Source organism: Oreochromis aureus, linkage group 22, assembly GCF_013358895.1.
Source record: "Oreochromis aureus strain Israel breed Guangdong linkage group 22, ZZ_aureus, whole genome shotgun sequence".
In the NCBI taxonomy this organism is placed as follows: Eukaryota; Metazoa; Chordata; class Actinopteri; order Cichliformes; family Cichlidae; genus Oreochromis; species Oreochromis aureus.
In genome coordinates this window covers 541,088-560,750 of record NC_052962.1, presented here as the reverse complement: position 1 = coordinate 560,750, position 19,663 = coordinate 541,088, and the positions used below count along the sequence as shown (strand labels likewise).

Here is a 19,663-nt window from a genome sequence, read left to right as displayed (position 1 = left end):
GCTCTGAATGAATATGAACACAGAGAAAAGGGGAGGAGAGAGGGGGCGGGGGAGGAGGATGAGGACACTGAGAAGGCGGGGGGTGGGGGGCTGGGGGGTGTTCTGGTTTTCCTGCCAAGCTTGTTCCCCGTTTGCCAAACATGAAGAAACAGACAGACATGAATCACACTGAAAACTGCAGCATTAAAGGGCCCTTCCACAGTTTCACAGTCAGTGAGTCAGGCTAACGTTACACTCACTCCCTCTGTGCAGCTTCACTCCACACAAAGGATCATCTCAAACATCTGTCAGTCCCACTGAAGGGAAAACTCAAGCTGCATTTCACATGGAAATCACTGACCCGTGTTTTTCACACAAACATATTAAAATCACCAGCACTGTAATAATAATATGTTTGTTCATCAAATAACGAGAGACAGCTCAGGACTGTGCTACACTGCTCTCACACAGTATTGGCTCCCCTCATGATTTTTGAGTTTCTTGCATTTGTCACACTTACACTTACAAATATTCATATTAGACAAAAAGCAGTCTATAACTGATGATTTCATCAGCCCTGTGTGTGTAATAACTGCTTGTGTGATGTCAGTGAGTTGTGTTAGCTCACTATTGTAATTCTAATTCAGCCACACTGCATGAACGACTTGTTTCAGCATGGATACAGGTCCAGACTTTGACTCAGCCACTACAAAACTTCCATGTGGCTTCTGCAGCTAAACCAAAGCGTTTTTGAGCTTCAGGACAGGGACTGATGGTCAGACTTTCTCCTTCAAGCTTTTCTGGTAGAGAGCAAAAGCAATGGTCCCAGTCCTGAGGCAGCAATAGACCACTACACTACACCACACTACCCTCACGGTGTTCGACTGTTGCTGTTCTCTGTATGAAATGCTGTGTTACTTTTATGGCAGACTAACAGGACTCAGCTTTTGTCAAAACCACAGAATATTTTCCCAAAACGTCTCGGGGACCATCAGGATGTTTTGTTGGAGTCTGTCCTAAATTAGGATTAGGACGCAAATTATTGTCGTTAGACATGTTTAAATACAAAGTGATGAAATACTACAGCCTTATAAACAGCTTTGTAACCCTGTCCAGACTGACTGATCATGAGTACTTTGCTCCTCAGCCCTTCTTCAGATTTTTTTCTTCATGGTAAGATATATGGCTTCTTCAGATCTTTCAGTTGTAATGATCACTGTACTAAATATTCTGCTTTGCTGAAGCCTGCTTACAGAAGGATGAGTATGTTAGTTTAAATGGATTAATATGCCTGAATCATGCTGTCAGAATCCTCAAAGCACAGGCCGGGGAGGTGCGGCAGCAGTCTATCAGCCTTATATCACTTTTACATCGTTTGCTTACAGGTTCAACAGGTCAGCAGACAACAGTCAGTATGGATCTGCACTCCATCCTGAAACACGGTGACTGTCCACAGACATGTGTAACACCATCATCCTCTAAACTCCCCCAGCTCACTGTTCCAGCACCAGAAGGAAGTAATGCTTTAAAATAAATGGTTTAACAGCAGCAGAACAAATACCAGCAGCCCCCCACACTCTCTCTTAATTTGTGAATATCATCTGTCTGATCTCAGACTCTGTTTATTCTCTCAAATTAGCTCAGTGAACAAAACCTGTTTAGGCCCAATGACAACAATCATTCATAAGTGATTTCAGCCCACAGTCTCCATCTGATCGGAGACAAACATGCTGTGAATCTTTTCTATGTTGGAGAAAACTCAAACAAAAAGGACAGATGAAGAGTATCAGTGTTTACAGTATCCCTGCTGCTGCTGCACCTCCTCACATTCTTTTTTTCATTTAATCACACAAAATCTGACTTTTCTCACAACATCATCCTCTCTGTCCTGACTACATACATATATATAGATATATATATATAGATATATATATATATATATATATATATATATATATATATATATATATATATATATATATATATATATATATATATATATAAAACACCCAGCACGCCCCTGCGGGGGTTTATCCTTCAAGCTCGGGTCCTCTACCAGAGGCCTGGGAGCTTGAGGGTCCCAAGCAGTATCTTAGCTGTTCCCAGGACTGCGCTCTTCTGGACAGAGATCTGCGATGTTGTTCCCGGGATCTGCTGGAGCCACTCGCCTAGCTTGGGAGTCACCGCACCTAGTGCTCCGATTACCACGGGGACCACCGTTACCTTCACCCTCCACATCCTCTCGAGCTCTTCTCTGAGCCCTTGGTATTTCTCCAGCTTCTCGTGTTCCTTCTTCCTGATGTTGCTGTCATTCGGAACCGCTACATCGATCACTACAGCCGTCTTCTTCTCTTTGTCTACCACCACTATGTCCGGTTGGTTAGCCACCAAAAGGACAGATGAAGAGTATATATATATATATATATATATATATATATATATATATATATATATATATATATATATATCTATATATATATATATATATATATATATATATATATATATATATATATATTACCTCAGCAACTTTATAATGCAGTGGCATGAATTCAGTGAAAGTTGTCTGCTGGTTTACAAAACAGTGAACTTCCTCTCTATTACAAACAAAATGACAACTAACCAATAATTGTGGGAAAACATTTCCAGAGTTATGAGGAGGAAATCAGACATTTAATTGTGTTAGTTTTCAGTTTACCGTCACAGATGGGAAACTTTGATTTCTCAGTTGTCCCTGAATACGTCATCTCCCAGCACTGGTGACCTTCACCAGGGACACGTTGACCGAATTATCGATGTTTTCGTCTCTCATAAAGACAGAAAGTCCAAATAAAGACGTAAGTTGAATGTGAATAATGCAGCTGCTGGCTGTACGTGTGTGTTCAGACAAGCCCAGAGCACTTCCAGCCTTCGCATGTTTACTTAAATATTTTTATAGCATGCCCATAAATCAGCGAACAGTTCAGGTCCCAGATATTTATCAGAGCAGGGGTGTTTCCACAATCGTTTAAACCTGGGGGGCAACAAAGGGGGACAAAAAGCAGCTGGGGGAGGGGGCATTTCCATGGGAAATAAACATTTTTGTTTGGGGCGTGGAGCAAGCAGCAGCAGACAACCTGCGATCCAAAAGTTTAGTCTTAGGGTACATTTAAGTTCTTTACATCTTTATGATGTAATCACCTGTCGTGCTAACAGTGCTTCCAGCTAGCTTAGCACAAATGCTAAGCTAGGCTAACAGTCTTGCTAAATAGACTGGTTCTTGCATAGGGCCTTTAGACTCTACCTGAGCACTCAAAGCACAGCAAACAACATGCCTCATTTGCACATTCACACCCACTCATGCATTTCACGCATTCATACACCAACAAGTGTTTTCTAGCTAACATTCAAACTCTGCTGGACGCTTCAGAGAAGCTTTACATTTAAAGGAACACAGTATCTGTTTCTGGTTTGTATCACAGTTTCTTCAGTGCACAGAGAGCTGGACAGTGTTTATAGGCATCATTTTCATTCAAACTATGATGTATCAATATGCTAGCAACCAAAGCAATCACAGGGAGGCAACCAGCAACCTCTCACTGCTGATGGTTGCTAGATGGTATCAGACCAGTCTGTAGATCTGTGGGATGAAATCGAGACCCAGTTCTCTACAAGAACCTGTTCTCATCTCAGTTCCTTAGAACTGTTTGTCTGCTTGCCCGACACTCCTGCTTATCAGTTCCCTTACTCCATACTCACAATCAGCTGATGTCAGTTCATATGTTGGAGGAAATTACTCTGCGGTGTGTACATGGACGTTTTCATTTTCATATTTAATTGCACACAAGGATGGGAGTGTGATGGTAAAGTGGAAACTGCATCCAGAACAGAAACAAACTGCTGCAGGCATGCTAATGGATGCTAACGCTAAGCTAGTCAAAAGCCCAGAGTGAGGTTAAAGCTGAGTAAAAGCTGACCCCAGACCAGCAGCCAGAGCCTGAACCTTAACAGGTAACAAAAGGATGAGGTTCAGCCTCTGTTTCTACCTGCTCGTGTTTCTACGGTAGCATCGCCATGGTGATTGCTAACTGGATTGAAAACTGGAAAATCCAATCTATAAGTGATATTGATAATGGAATTGATAAATTCTTATCAATCCCCATCCCCTCCCTACCCTGGCTGGCACCATGTCTGTCTCTTTTTTCAAAATATTTTGCTTTTTATAAACTTTTCTTTCCATTGAAGTGAATGGGCAAATCTTCAGATCCTCTTCAAACCCACCCTACTTTGAAATGGAACTACTTCATTATACGTTCAAACTTTAAACAGGTCCCATCATTTGCTCTATGTGAATAATATACATATCAAAATGTAGCTATGGTTGTCCTGTATAAGAAAATAACCTTTCCAAAACACAGCAATTCACAGAATGTAAACGAGGGACCTGAGAGTGTCAGCAGTACCATCAACATCTGTTATTCACTGCAGTGTTAACTGCTGTCTTCTGTTGGGGGTTTTAAACTTCTCTGCCGATGTTAGTGTTGCAGACACAGAAACTCACGTCCTGCTTCTTTGTGCTCATAGTGTGAAATGTTTGTCACTGAGACAATAGTCTCAATAGTTTCAGGTAATAACCACACAGACTGTGACAACGAACGTGTGTGTGTTTGTGTGTGTCCATATTTGTAAACACTGTGCAGATCCATCACTCAGTGCAAGAACCAGGAAGCATCAAATTCATACTCAAAACACGATTTTAGAAACCAACAAAAGGAGTTTTGAGAAAAGTCTGTTATAGTGTGTCATACTGATACACGTCTGTATTTATAGACGTCAGCGTTTCCCTCGTCTGAAGGTCTTCTGAGCCTCTGTGACGTTTGACAGTTTAAACAGACCTACAGACCCTCTCCACACCTGCTCACTGTAAATAAAACTAACAGCAGATATTGTGCAGATAGTGGAGCTCCTGTTGTTAGGTGTACAAGCTGTTGGTGCTTTGCTGTTATGAGCATCAGCCTATCAGGTCTCTGAGATCAGTTCCAGCCCTCCACCTCAAACAGGTATGTTGTTATTTCACTGTTCCTGCCTGGTCCTGTCTCCCTCTCTTCAAACCTATTGTCTTCTTCACATTGAGCAATGGCAGGAAAAAGCCACAGCTGCAGCTCGTGTTTCCACCGCAGCATCAAAGTCAGCACCGATCTGCTCCGTATCTTCAGGGTAAAACCTGCGAAAAAGAAAAGGCCCTTTGTTTTCTGTTTGCAGCTGGATGTTGAACAATAGACTCTGGTTTCTATTCTCAGCTCTCAGGGAAATCCACTGCTCGGTGACCTCACTGCTGATGTCAGACATGACCAAATATGGAGGTGTGTAAGGAAACCTGTTCATTTGTTCCCATTCTGTTCAGCCTCCAGACGAGATGGAGCTGCTGTACTTTTATAGAACCACTCCCACTGACCAGCAGAGGGCAGCACTAATCAGAGAATTTACTTTAACAATTAAAAAAAAGTGTAAAACGTTTTTATTCACTTTACCAGGAGTGTTAGCGAGAGGAAAATATGAGATATGACAAATTTTATCTGAATAACACTGCGCTAACAATTCATACTTTTTCCCCAATCTTTGTGCTGACAGAGGCAGCTCTCCTCTCCGTAGCTACTACAGTACTAATTGCTGTTACTATTATTTCCATTATAGTTTCTTGAATGATGTTGCTGTCATTCAGAATCGCTACGTCGATCACTACGGCCTCTGTTTGTCTACCAGCACTATGGCCGGTTGGTTAGCCACCACCATTTTGTCCGTCTGGAACCCACAGGATCTTAGCTCGGCCATTCTCCACCACCCTACTCCAAGTCTCCCATTTTGACCTCTGGACTTCCAGGCCATACTCAGCACAGATGTTTCTGCACACTATGCCAGCCACTTGGTTATGGCGTTCCATGCCTGCCTGCTAGCATCTTGCACCCTGCTGTTATGTGCAGGATTGTCTCAGGGGCATCTTTACACAGCCTGCACCTGCCCATAAGACCCCAGCCTCTATGCATCTTGTCACAGAATGAAGAGTTATCATACAGCTTTATAGAGAATGCAGAGGTTTCCTGAAATGTTCTTTATGGCAGCGAGGTTAAATCAGTGTGAGGGAGAAGGAGCTGTGCTGCTTCTGAAGTGTGAAGCAGAGCTGCTAGGATGGGTTGTCCATGATGGAGAGCAGCTGTTTACAGTGAACATTAAGCCAATATTTATTACATTTTCAATAATTTCTCTTAATTTTATCTTCCAATTAATTACGTGTGGCTAAGTAATATTGCTATGAGCCAAATACTTTTATCCATTATTTTCACTTTTCTGTAAATTAAATTATCCATAAATACTTTTTCAACTATATTATCTGTGTAGACTAACAATAAAGCCAATTTGAAGCTTTCAGTCATTTGTCTGTTTAGTTCAGAGGGTTTCTCTGTATTACTGGAGTTTTTAACTCATAGTATTAAGCACCTTGAGGCAACTATTGTTGTGATTTGAAGCTATATAAATAACACTGAATTGAAATTCTTTAGCTAATTATTTCACCGCTTACTATGATTCCTTTGAAAGAGTAGTTGTCAAACAGCTAACAGATCATCTGCAGAGGAATGGCTTATTTGAAGAGTTTCAGTCAGGTTTCAGAGCTCATCACAGCACAGAAACAGCTTTAGTGAAGGTTACAAATGATCTTCTTATGGCCTCTGACAGTGGACTCATCTCTGTGCTTGTCCTGCTAGACCTCAGTGCTGCGTTCGATACTGTTGACCATAATATCCTATTAGAGCGATTAGAACATGCTGTAGGTATTACAGGTACTGCACTGCAGTGGTTTGTATCATATCTATCTAATAGACTCCAATTTGTTCATGTAAATGGAGAGTCCTCTTCACACACTAAGGTCAACTATGGAGTTCCACAGGGTTCAGTGCTAGGACCAATTCTGTTTACATTATACATGCTTCCCTTAGGCAGCATCATTAGAAGACATAGTATACATTTACACTGCTTTTCAATCATGTGTTTATTCACCATTCTAGTTATTATTAATCTCTCTTCCACGGTATGGAACCTGAAGGCACCACCAGGACTGAGCCACTACCTTAGGTGACCATCGTCACATGGTTGGTGCTGCTGTGAGAGCTGGATTAAGTCAGATTAAACTAGCAGCCTGATTTTTTTCTTCCTACACCATTCAGAGGTTTGTCCAGAGGAAAATTACCTAGCTGGGATTATAGCTGACCTCAGATCAGCTGGAGCTGTGTGCAGACCCGGGCTTCGGGTCACATGATTTGGCTTTAATTATCTGAGATTTGGAGGTTTTATCCCTGAGAGGAGTGAGGATTATCACATTAAAGGCTGGAGCAGCATTTAGAAGCAGAACATCAGTTTGTCTCCAGAATCAACTAATCTGAGCTGCTCTGATCCACTTCCTGTTGTTCACCCTCTCAGCAGACTGCATGCTGGGATGCCATTCACAACGCTATGTAGAGGGATGAACATGCTAATAGATGCTAATGGCTCTTGTAATCGATGACCGGCAGCTGTAAGGGGACAAAAGCAGTGGGGTCTGAGGGGACTTTCAGTCAGGCCGGCTCATTCTGACACATAATGCGAGACAAAGCACAGGAACAATATTTAAATGGTAATTTTTTTTGTTTATTGTGCACCAAACGCATGTGAGGTCACAGCACTAACACTTGAGGATGCAAACGTGCGAGACCACACAAGCTCAGGCTCACAATAAAGTGACGATTTAGAGTGTACTCATTAAATAAAACGTCGTCACTGTGTTCGTTTTACCCGTGTGACTCAGATGAAGCTGTTAGAAACGGGAAAATATTTGGAGCGTTGCTGCTGCAGATGAGTGACTTTCAGGCTGTTTTCACTTCTTTATTTTAATACATCAGGATCAAAGGCTCAGTGTAGCTGCTGAAATGCATCGTGGGAAACACAGCATAAGCAGGGTAAAGCCACCCAATAACGACCATTAAAACCATACAGCAACAAACTAAACACTCCTGTCTGCACCTCCAGGGTCTGACACATACACTCACACACCAGTTACAATCACACAACCACCTGAAACTGTGCAGGGACGAGAGCCAATCCGTTTATTACAACATCAAAATACTAAAATAATGCAATAAAAATTTAACTAGAAGCTCAAATGATTTATACCCAGGTAAAAAAAAAAAAAAAAAAAAAAAAAAATTTGTATACAAATACACACACACACACACACACACACACACACACACACACACACACACACCTAGTGAGCACTAGGTGCGGTGACTCCCAAGCCAGGCGAGTGGCTCCAGCAGATCCCGGGAACAACATCGGAGATCTCTGTCCAGAAGAGCGCAGTCCTGGGAACAGCTAAGATACTGCGCAGGACCCTCAAGCTCCCAGGCCTCTGGTAGAGGACCCGAGCTTGAAGGATAAAGGCCGCCCGCAGGGGCGTGCTGGGTGTTTTTTTGTTTTGTTTTTTTCCACACACATAAATACACACACATATACATATATACATATCATATATATATATATATATATATATATATATATATATATATATATATATATATATATATATATATGTGTGTGTGTGTGTGTGTATACATGTGTGTATATGTGTGTATATACACACACACACAGTAGGTTTTTGATACAGGCGACATGGACGGTTGCCCGGGGCGGCATCACGGGCATCAGCAAAAAAAAAAAATAATTTGCTCGTACTCATGCTGCCCCGACATCAGCCAGCGCATATTGGGGATGGCATAGGCGCCGATCGGTTAACTATCGCCCATTTGCTGGGAGTAAGGGCGCCCTCCATTTGCGAGGTGCGCCTGCTGCTTGCGGCACAGGAAGGAAAGGGCGGGGCGGCGGGGAGCAGCATCTAATAACCAACTCGCAAAATAAAACAAAATAAATACAACAAACACGAAAACACCGGACATCATGATACAGACTTATAATTTGCACCGATGTTTTTTCAAAATTCTATACGCAAAAACTGAGCGCGGGAGCCCTCGGTGCGCCTGCGCGCTGCTGAAGTCAAAGTAAACTTTATTGTCATCTCCGCTACATACAGTCCAGTATATAGAGAGACGAGACGACGAGGCTCCAGTTACAGCAGTGCAAGTAAACAAACAATAAATATAAGAAGAGTAAGAAAATATATATACACTTTAGGACTAGAGGTAATCTATAACAGGTTATAACAGAGGGATCAATAACAATTTAAAATTTATAATTTACAGTTTGATGATTTAAAGTTTCACACACAACCCGTCGAAAGTGGAGGGGCCTGTTGCTTCCAGATAGAGCACATTTCATTCATAATGATGTAAATCCAAGCCCATTATGTATTCATGATTTGAATCCTGGGTTGTGTGAAATCCCAGAAATAAACCTTAGACAGAGCAAATCTGTGAACTAAGGTGTAGGTCTGTTAGGTTATGTTGTGGTGATCCTCGGGTTGGGGGATGGGTGTTCATACTGGAGTGCAAAATTAAAACCAGTGGAAGATGGACAAGAAAAGTTCAAAGCCATCAGGTGCTCAGTTTAGAAAACATAGAAAAAAAGAGGAGGAGAAACGAGCAAAAGATACAGGTAAGCAGATGTGTGATTGGATAATGGCAGGTCATCCCGAACCAATCAGAATCAGAATACTTTATTAATCCCTAAGGAAATTATGTGGGTTACAGTTGCTCCAAGAAGAAATGGTAAAAATAGTAACAGTAACAGACTAAACTCCAAACAATACATTATGTTACAGATTTTAATATTAATTAGTCTTTGTCAATTGTTGATTTGTCCTGTTCTCATTGTATGACAAATTATGATGGCTGTTTGGTAGCTGTTTGCATACTATGCATACTCTCTCTCTTCGTGTGTGTGTGTGTGTGTGTGTGTGTTTCTCCGGTGAAATTCAGTATGGTTCCGACAACAGTTTTATGTTAATGTACAATCCTTAATATGTTTTATGTGTGTGTGTGCACGGAGGGGGGCGCCAGAGGGAGTGTTCGCCCAGGGTGCCAAACAGGCTAGGACCGCCACTAGGACCTGGCATCTACATATGTGCACATCACATTTTGGGTTGTCTAGACCAAAATACTAAATTTTGCTCTACAAGGGCCTGGTATCCACTTACGAGGACATTTTACTGACACTGTTCTATCAAAATTTAAAACGAATGTCTTCATATGTGGCTCTCATTTTTCTTAGAAACAAAAATAGGGTAAAAAAAAAAAAATCTGGTGATTCTTTGTTTTTACATTCATCGGGTCCCAATATGCACAATTATCAAAGAGAAATTAAAATGCATGATGTATATATATATATATATCATATATATGTATATATATATATATATATATATATATATATATATATATATATACATACATATATATATATATATATATGATATATATATATATTATATATTATTATATTAAATTAGCTAAAATATTGTAGGAACTGAAGTTATCAGATAAATGGTTATAAAACAATTACATTATCCCATCATTATCAGCCGTTAGCTGCAGTGCTGCTAGTTCATAGCTATTACACAAGCCACACTGCAAACACTGGGACATTTAGCCGAGCTTACCTTAAAAACTGCAACAGGTGTGTTCAGGTGAACCCTGAACGTGAGCTTTCTGTGGCTCTGGAGTTCATAATTTAAAATCTCTTATTGTACTCTAGACTACAATTAGCATATTTTATAGTAAAAAGCCTTTGGCTGGAGCACTTAAAGCTTCAAAGAGCATTATTATTTTTATCATCTGTATGAAGTATTGATGGTTCCTGTGGTAGAAAAACATCTTAAACAGGCCATCTCAGTTTTTTAAACAGCCCCTGGCTCAAGGGCCGGTGCCCTGCAGGTTTTAGATCTCACCCTGGGTAAATACGCCTGAATCACATAATTAGTTCATTATCAGGCCTCTGGAGAACTTCAAGACATGTGTAGGAGGTCATTTAAATCAGCTGTGTTGGATTGTGGACACATATAAAACCTGGAGGACACCGGCCCTCCAGGCCTGGAGTTGGACACCCCTGGACTAGAACAAGGCTCAAACACAGCCATCACTGCAGAGCTGCCAACTTACCAACATTTTAAAGTTAAGCTGTGAAATCCTGTTTTAAAAATATGTTGGCCTTCTAATAATGCCTTTCATATCTCACAGCCTCACCAGTCCCACATGGCCTGTGTCACATCATTTAGAAAGGCTTGTCTGGCCGTTTTCTCTTCATTTCACCGTGTCGAGGTGTGCTGGGTCATTCTGGTGGATGTGGAGTCACAGCTGACGCCGACTCGTTGTCTTTAACAGCTGCTCGCACCTAAACCATCCCTAATGTGAGAGCTGTGCTCTGCTCAACTTTCTTTGGAAATTAAATGTTAACAGCTGACCTGCCTCAGTTTGCCTTCTCTTTCTTTGCCAACATCAACAGTTACAGTGGGGACAAAAACGTATTTACTCAGCCACCAGTTGTGCAAGTTCTCCCACTTAAAAAGATGAGAGGCCTGTAATTTTCATCATAGCTATACCTCAATTATGATGAGAAAAACATCCAGAAAATCACATTGTCTGATTTTATAGAATTTATTTACAAATTATGGTGGGAAATAAGTATTTGGTCAATTACAAAGTTCATCTCAGTACTTTGTTTTATACCCTTTGTTGGCAATGACAGAGGTCAAATGTTTTCTGTAATCTCTCTACAGTTTTCACACACTGTTGCTGGTACTTTGGCCCATTCCTCCATGCACATCTCTAGAGCTGTGATGTTTTGGGGCTGTCGCTCGGCAACAACTTTCAACTCCTCCAAAGATTTTCTATGAGGTTGAGATCTGGAGAGTGGCTCGGCCACTCCAGGACCTCTAAGTGCTTTTTACGAAGCCACTCCTTCGTTACCTGGGCGGTGTTTGGGATCATTGTCATGCTGAAAAAACCAGCCACGATTCATCATCAATGCCCTCGCTGACAACTTTTAATTAAAAACGATACATGGCCCCATTCATTCTTTCCTTTACACAGATCAGTCATCCTGGGCCCTTTGCAGAAAAACGGCCCCAAAGCATGACGTTTCCACCCCCATGCTTCACAGTTGGTATGCTATTCTTTGGATGCAACTACGAGTAGGGTTTTTACCAAAGAGTTCTCTTTTGGTTTCATCTGACCAACTGACAAATGCTCTGTAGCGAACTTCAGACGGGCCTGGACGTGTACTGGCTTAAGCAGGGGGACACGTCTGGCACTGCAGGATTTGAGTGTTACTGATGGTGGCCCTTCTGGCCCTGTGTGGCTCTTGTGGTCATTTTGACCCCACGGGGTGAGATCTTGCATGGAGCCCCAGATTGAGGAAGATTATCAGTGGTCTAGTATGTCTTCTGTTTTCTAATAAGGTCTGTGAGAGTCAAAAATCTTTGTTTGTAGGTGACCAATTACTTATTTTCCACCATAATTTGTAAATAAATTCTTTAAAAATCAGAGAATGCGATTTTCTGGATTTGTTTTTCTCATCTCGTCTCTCATAGCTGAGCTATAGCAATGATGAAAATTACAGGCCTCTCATCTTTTCACAATTGGTGGCTGACTGAACCCTTTTTGGCCCACTGTTGAATTATGAATGAGCTGTGCTGGAGTCCAGTGAGGGACGATTAAACAGCTGTGCATTATTTGTAAGGGTGAAAGTTTGTTGTGTGCTTGTGTAAGAGTGTTGCTGCAGCGTGGTCGTGGAATAACCAGAAAAATGTTCCCAACTGGGAAAACATGAATGCAGAGTCAACTCGTAAATGCAAACCTATATTTAAACAGGACAGTGGAGGCTAAACGATCCTCAAATCCTTCCTATGATGCATCTCCCAGCTGCTCAGGACTGCCCTTGGGGGTGGGGGTCGCTGCCTTGCTCCAGGGCATGCTGGGAAAGTGGTAGTGTTCTCATGGTTTCTATATTTGATAGTGACAATGGGAACATTAATGCAGCTGCTGAGGTCAGCGTGCTGCTTCTTTGTGCTGTTTCTACATCAGGACAACAGATTTTGGTCAGTGTCACATTAAATTGACAAATATGTGAGTGGAGTTTGGTCTGGATCCTCTCGAGCTGATTTTACATTAAATCAATCAGAATGATGTCATATTAGCAGAGATGTGAACAGACTTCAGAAAACACTGAACCAACTTCCTGTTCTGTGTCACACGGCGCTGGGTCACGACCTCTGTGTTGACAAAGTGGGACTGAAGTTTGTTTTCAAACAGCTGAAGACAAAGGAAAACAACTTCCTGCCAACAAATACATTGGTTGGAGCAAACACGACTGCGTTGTTCAATCAGAAGCAGCAGCTTCAGTTTTCTCCTTTGTTACTGATCAATAAAAGCATTAAACAGTCATTCAGCATCATTTCTTTATTTTAATACAAAAACATCCCAATCAGTCTTTCAATGCAAAAGTAACAGAACAACAATCTAGTTAGAAAAGTCATCAGTGCATCAGTCATTATGACAACCTCTTTGGGTTTACATGATGGAGAATGTGAGGTTTTTCCTGCCGTTTTACAGCCAAGGATCAGTAATATTGATCAGTTTCTCTCTTATCAAAGTGCGGCCCAAAGGTGTGTTTGTAGTGTTTGTCATGGAAACCACGAAACGTATCCTGGTCAAATGTGACGTACTACAGTATGACAGAACACTCCTCCACCCCTCTGTCCTCCTCCACTGACTCTGATCCTGGTCCCAGCTCTGGTTCTCCCGTCTCCAGAGGCTGAATCAGCGCCGTGGTTAAAGCTGTAATCATCTTTGCCATCTCCACCTGATCGTCCATCTGCTGAAGGCTGCACACTGACGTGAAAGACCTGCACAAGAAAAACAACTCTGCCATCACACAGTCACGACCTTTAATATACAGCTGATGTCAAATACCCTCCAGCTATACCTCAATCCGGGCATTCCCACCTGTGCATGACGTGCTTCTCCAAGCTCAGCGTGGAAGAAAATTCACTGAGCCAACAGGCCAGAGTCAGAGCCAGTTGATCCAGACCCAGACCATCCAAACCCCCAATGGACACCAGCTGAATCCACTGGGTCTGTCGAGACCACAAACACGTCAATGAGACATCAGAGGGGCGGACAAAGAGGCCAGAGTCGCACAAGTGCGCTTACCTGCAGGAAGTCCCTAAGCACCCGTGTCACACAGATGTCAAGCGGCTGCAGACGAGAGCTGCATCCTGACGGGATGAAGATGACGTCTGTGCAGACCGATGACAGAGCACGCCTGAACGCATCTGTCTGGTGGCCTCGATGGACATCCGCTATCAAGAGACTACTGCTGTTACGCTGCGAGGCCACACAGGGGTGCCACACCTGCAGGGGGAAAAGCAGGACATCACATGATCTGCAACAGCTTTTGGTGAACCAATCCCAATCCTCCTGCTTGCACAACAAACTAGTGTCAGACCTTTTCGATCCAGATGAGCAGGCGGTCCTGATCCGTGAATCCCTCTGGTCGAGCCTCCAGCACCACATTCTCAGGAAACCCTTCAGGAATATCAGGTGCAGCTCCCGTAAAGAACAGCAGGGGGGGGAGGAAGCTGCCATCAGACAGAGCGGAGAGGACGACGTCAAACACGGGCCTGTCTTCAGGCAAACCATACAGCTGGAAGGAAGCTGGGCTCTGGCTGGAGAACTTGTCTATATCAATGAAGACGGGGAGCTCGTCCATGCAGCCGAGAGAGTGAGGAGACCGACTCTGCACACAGTCCGAGAACCAGAACGATAAACGTCAACAACTAATCAAAGTTTGGTTGGTGCTTTTCAATCAATAAACTTTCGGGCCTGATACCTGTGAGCGGAGCGTGTCGATGAAGCAGCGGCTTTTGTCGTTGAGGCTATTCGGCACATTTCTGTTGGTGGTCTGCGGTCCAAGGTCGTGTCTCAGCATGAAGTCCACGGTCCAGCTGCACCAGTCCTCGGGTCGGCCATCCCCTCCCAGAGCTGCCCTCGCTGCCAAGAGTAGTAACTCCTCACTCACAATCTGCTGCTGCTCCCACCGCTCCAACACCCACTCCGCCATCTCCTCCGTCTTCCAGCTCCACATCCGGTGCCTCAGGCCGCGCTGCTGCTGTTGGATCCACGAACGGATTGTGGTGGGAGACGTGCAGTGATGATGAGCTGCCACTGTGACGCCGTGACACAGAGAAGAGAGCACGATGGAAAGCTGGGAGAGCAACAGAGGGACCGGAGCCTGAGAAGTAAGAAAACCACCTTCATCAACATCATCCTGGTCATCAGTGTGGCTCTCTCCCACAGCGAGTCTTTGTCCTGTCGTCCGCAGTGTCATAATAACCCCCACCTTTGTGCACATTTGTAAAGTTATGCCTGTGATCTTCCACGTCCATGGATAGCAAATGCAATGAGAGCTAGCAACCAACGAAACAAGCACATACAAAACCAGGCAGTGTGGCCAGTTATGCTGTGAGAACCTCCCATCAAAATCACCCGAGTCCGAACATCATAACACAAACTGGTGATCAGAACCTGCATGAAATCCCAGCTGTCCACAATCGATGATGAAGACCAAGAGAGTGAAGGAATCAGTGAGTTGCATTAATGCAGTGATGGGGCTTTCTCTTCATTACTGTTACCTTTCAATCTCAAGCGATTTAAGGAGATTGTTGTGATTTGTTGATAACATTAAACTGAATATAAAACTGAACTGGATGGATGGAATCACACAGTCACTCTCACCTGACCAGGGACTGAGCGGGGCCCCAGGAACTTGATGGTCATCGCAGGTTGGGAGGAGAAGGAGGAGGAGGAAAGAAGGGGTCTGACTGACAGCTGGGAAGAGCTGGAGGGGAGGAGGTGGATGGGGATGAAGGCTCCGCCCTCACTGCCAGAACATGTCGTGCTGCAGGGTTAATATTTATAAAACAAACAGAAGGGAAAACAATGAAAAACCTTTAATTACACAAAAATAATTGAATATAGTTTGCCCCAGATATATGTCTCATTGCACTCTGAAATGAAAGCATAGTACAAATAATCATTTGGAGTTAAAACAGAAACCATGGAATCAGTTTATAGACCAAAGACCTAAATAGACCTAAACCTGTGACTCCTCAAAGTAGCCACCTTTGTCAGATCCAGCAAACAGCCCCAGACCATCACACGTCCTCCTCCATGTTTGACAGTTGATGCCACACACTGTGGAACCGTCCTTTCACCTACTGGACGGCGTACAAAGATCCTGCGTGATGAACCCAAGATTTCACATTTGATTCATCAGTCCATAAAACCTTCTTCCAGTCTGCAGTTCCAGTGGCGGTGTTTCATGGCCCAGCCAAGCCTCTTTGTCTTATTCTGACGTCTTAGCGATGGCTTTCTTGCTGCAGCTCGTCCTGTCAAACCTGCAGCTCGAAGTCTTCACAGTTGAAACTGAGACCTGCTTACTACGCCCCCCATTACCCAGTTTGCCCCAGTTCTGAGCCTTTTCATGGTGAAGGAAACTGTACTCACTTTCTTTGCAGTTTCTCTGTAGGACAGACCTACATCTGTAAGTGTTATGATGGTCTGTCTCTCTTCCATTGTTTATTGTCTTTTTCTCCGCATTTATGTACCAACACACTACTTTCTGCAGTACAGTACACCTGTAGGAATTCGTAGCACCAGCTTTCAAGGTTTGCTCAACCTCCATTTCTGCAGAACAGCTTTAAACTGTTAATCTATGTTGTGTTCCCTGAAAAAGGCCTTTTTGTATAATTCTGAAATGTACATTATTAACCTCTGGCAGTTCACCACTTATCTTTGTACCATTTCAAATTATTCATTGGACATGAATGACTTGAATAACAATAAAAAGGTGGAAAAGGTGTGTGTGTGTGTGTGTGTGTGTGTGTGTGTGTGTGTGTGTGTGTGTGTGTGTGTGGGGAGGGAGGGAGGGAGAGAGAGAGAGAGTGCAAGACCATGGAAGGAGGTTAAGCTAACTATCAGAGGTGCCTACAAAGTACAGCAAGCTGTCCACACCTGGCGCCTTGGAAACTGCCAAGCAAAGACTCACAGCCTTGGCCAGCTGCTTAAAGGAGGTACACCAGAGAGAAGGCAGGAGAATAAACCAGCTGTTCTCCACAGAACCAGCCAAGGTGTACTCTCATGAGAACAGCACCACCAAGGCTGGAGACGGAGCAATACTGGAAGAGCATATGGGAGAAGGACGCAACCCATAACGGCAATGCTCAGTGGCTAGTGGATCTGAGGCCAGACCATAGCAACCTCCCTGAACAGGGTCCAGTAACCATCACAGTGGCAGATATCCAAGAAAGAGTCTCCAGTATGAAGAGTTGGACAGCACCAGGCCCTGATATGGTTCACGCCTACTGGCTGAAGAAGCTGACTGCACTCCACGAGCGTCTGGCAGCACAAATGAACCAGCTGTTGGTTGACAAGAAACACCCAGAGTGGCTAACCAAAGGCTGGACAGTCCTGATCCTCAAGGACCGCCAGAAGCGACCGGTCCCATCCAACTACCGGCCAATAACCTGCCTCAGCACCACGTGGAAGCTCCTGTCCTGACAGGAGCTTCCACGTGGTGCTGGAAGCTCCTGTCAGGACATAGCGGCTAAGATGAACAGGCAATGGCTCAATACATGAGCGGAACACAGAAAGGGATTGGCAAGAATACCAGAGGCGCAAAACACCAGGTAGACAGAGCAGTCAGCAGAGACTGCAAGACCAACCTGTGCTCTGCCTGGAGTGATTACAAGAAGGCCTATGACTCAATGCCCCACACCTGGACCCTGGAATGCCTAGACCTGTCCAAGATCAACAGGACCCTGAGAGCCTTCATCAGGAACTCAATGGGGATGTGGCAGACAACACTAGAGGCCAACTCCAAGCCCATAGCACAAGTCACCATCAAGTGCAGGATCTACCAAGGAGATGCTCTGTCCCCACTGCTGTTCTGCATAGGCCTGAACCCCCTCAGTGAGATCATTAACAAGACTGGCTACGGATACCGACTACGGAACGGAGCAGTTGTCAGCCACCTCCTGTACATGGATGACATCAAGCTGTATGCCAAGAGTGAACGAGACATCGATTCACTGATCCACACCACCAGGCTATACATCGATGATATCGGAATGTCATTTGGATTGGAGTCTTAGTGTAGTCTGATGGACATACAGAAGTCCTACCAGTGGCTGGACAAAGTTGGACTGAAAGACAGCACAGAGGCACTAATCATGGCAGCACAGGAACAAGCTCCGAGTACAACCGAGCTAAGATCCTGTGGGACCAGATACAGACGGACAAAATGGTGGTGGCTAACCAACCGAACATAGCGTGGTAGACAAACAGAAGAAGACGGCCGTAGTGATAGATGTAGCGATGCCGAATGACAGCAACATCAGGAAGATGAAACACAAGAAGCTGCAGAAGTACAAGGGCTCAGAGAAGATGTGGAGGGTGAAGGTAACGGTGGTCCCCGTGGTAATCGGAGCACTAGGTGCGGTGACTCCCAAACTAGGCGAGTGGCTCCAGCAGATCCCGGGAACAACATCGGAGATCTCTGTCCAGAAGAGCGCAGTCCTGGGAACAGCTAAGATACTGTGCAGGACCCTCAAGCTCCCAGGCCTCTGGTAGAGGACCCGAGCTTGAAGGATAAAGGCCGCCCGCAGGGGCGAGTGGGGGATTTATTCATTTTTTTAAAAGAGTGTGTGTGGGGTTGGTTTTTCGGATGTTAATTTGTCATATTTTAATAATACGTAAACATCTTTTGTAGCAACATGTTTTCATATATACACACGCACACATGCTACCTGTCAGACTGTGATTGTGTGTCGGCTCCACTCTCTCTCGGCTCTGATACAGTTTCATTCTGATAAGTCATCCCACTCTCTGAAAGAGGAAAAGAGTGTCAAATCTGGCAGATTCCATCTTTATCATCTATCAGGGAAAACTTAAGTTAGATTTATGAGGTCTGTAACAGACGGGAGGTTTCCAGGCATGTGACAGCTGTGATAGGCTCCGGGCCCGGCCACAACCCTGAGTGGAGTAAGTGGAAGAAAGTAGATGGATGAATGTGTGAGTGGATAATAGTGATTAAAACAACTCCAGGTTCACATTACCATAGATCACTGTATTCAAATGGAGATCTGCTCTTTATGTACCCACTGTCACTATGAATCCTGGTAGCTCCATTCCCGATAGAGCAGATTCACTCTGATCAGCCTTTCCTGACCTGAAGCTCTGACCCTCTCACAATCAGAGTGAATTATTTTGCTGTGGTGCCCCCTTGTGGTCACATCATGAGCAGCTGTGCAGGACATGGAACCAGTTCCTGACAGAATACTTTAAATCATTTCAAAATAATTATCTGAATCAGGCAGCAGCGTTTTTAAGGTCAGAAGGTGTCGAACCACGCATTAACCTCTCACAACATGAAAACCTTTTCCTTTTTATGCCGTATACCTTGAATGTGTGTGCTTCACCTGTGCACGTTACCTGTGTGCGCTAACATGATGGAGGTGTGCTTTGGCTTCTTTGTCAGATGATTGGCCATCAGGTCTCCTCTGCAGGTTAAGAGTTTGCATGTCACACACATCAACATGTCCGGCAGCCTAGAAACACACATGAGAGCAAGTCAACTATTCAGGTGTTCCTGTTCACCTGTAGAT

At 43.9% G+C, this 19,663-nt stretch overlaps 1 protein-coding gene across 1 annotated transcript in view; it reads right to left on the bottom strand.

Annotated features, from left to right (window-relative positions):
- Positions 1 to 13,382: 13,382 nt before the first annotated feature.
- Positions 13,383 to 19,663, bottom strand: part of pogza (pogo transposable element derived with ZNF domain a) — a 34,107-nt gene continuing 27,826 nt past the window's right edge. The window contains exons 18-25 of the mRNA XM_039605609.1: positions 19,491 to 19,606; positions 18,806 to 18,884; positions 15,735 to 15,897; positions 14,830 to 15,231; positions 14,446 to 14,736; positions 14,151 to 14,351; positions 13,944 to 14,074; positions 13,383 to 13,843 (exon numbers count right to left, since the gene is read on the bottom strand). Coding sequence (XP_039461543.1) covers positions 13,663 to 13,843; positions 13,944 to 14,074; positions 14,151 to 14,351; positions 14,446 to 14,736; positions 14,830 to 15,231; positions 15,735 to 15,897; positions 18,806 to 18,884; positions 19,491 to 19,606 — 1,564 coding nt within the window. The 3' untranslated portion in view covers positions 13,383 to 13,662. The remainder of the gene's footprint in view (positions 13,844 to 13,943; positions 14,075 to 14,150; positions 14,352 to 14,445; positions 14,737 to 14,829; positions 15,232 to 15,734; positions 15,898 to 18,805; positions 18,885 to 19,490; positions 19,607 to 19,663) is intronic.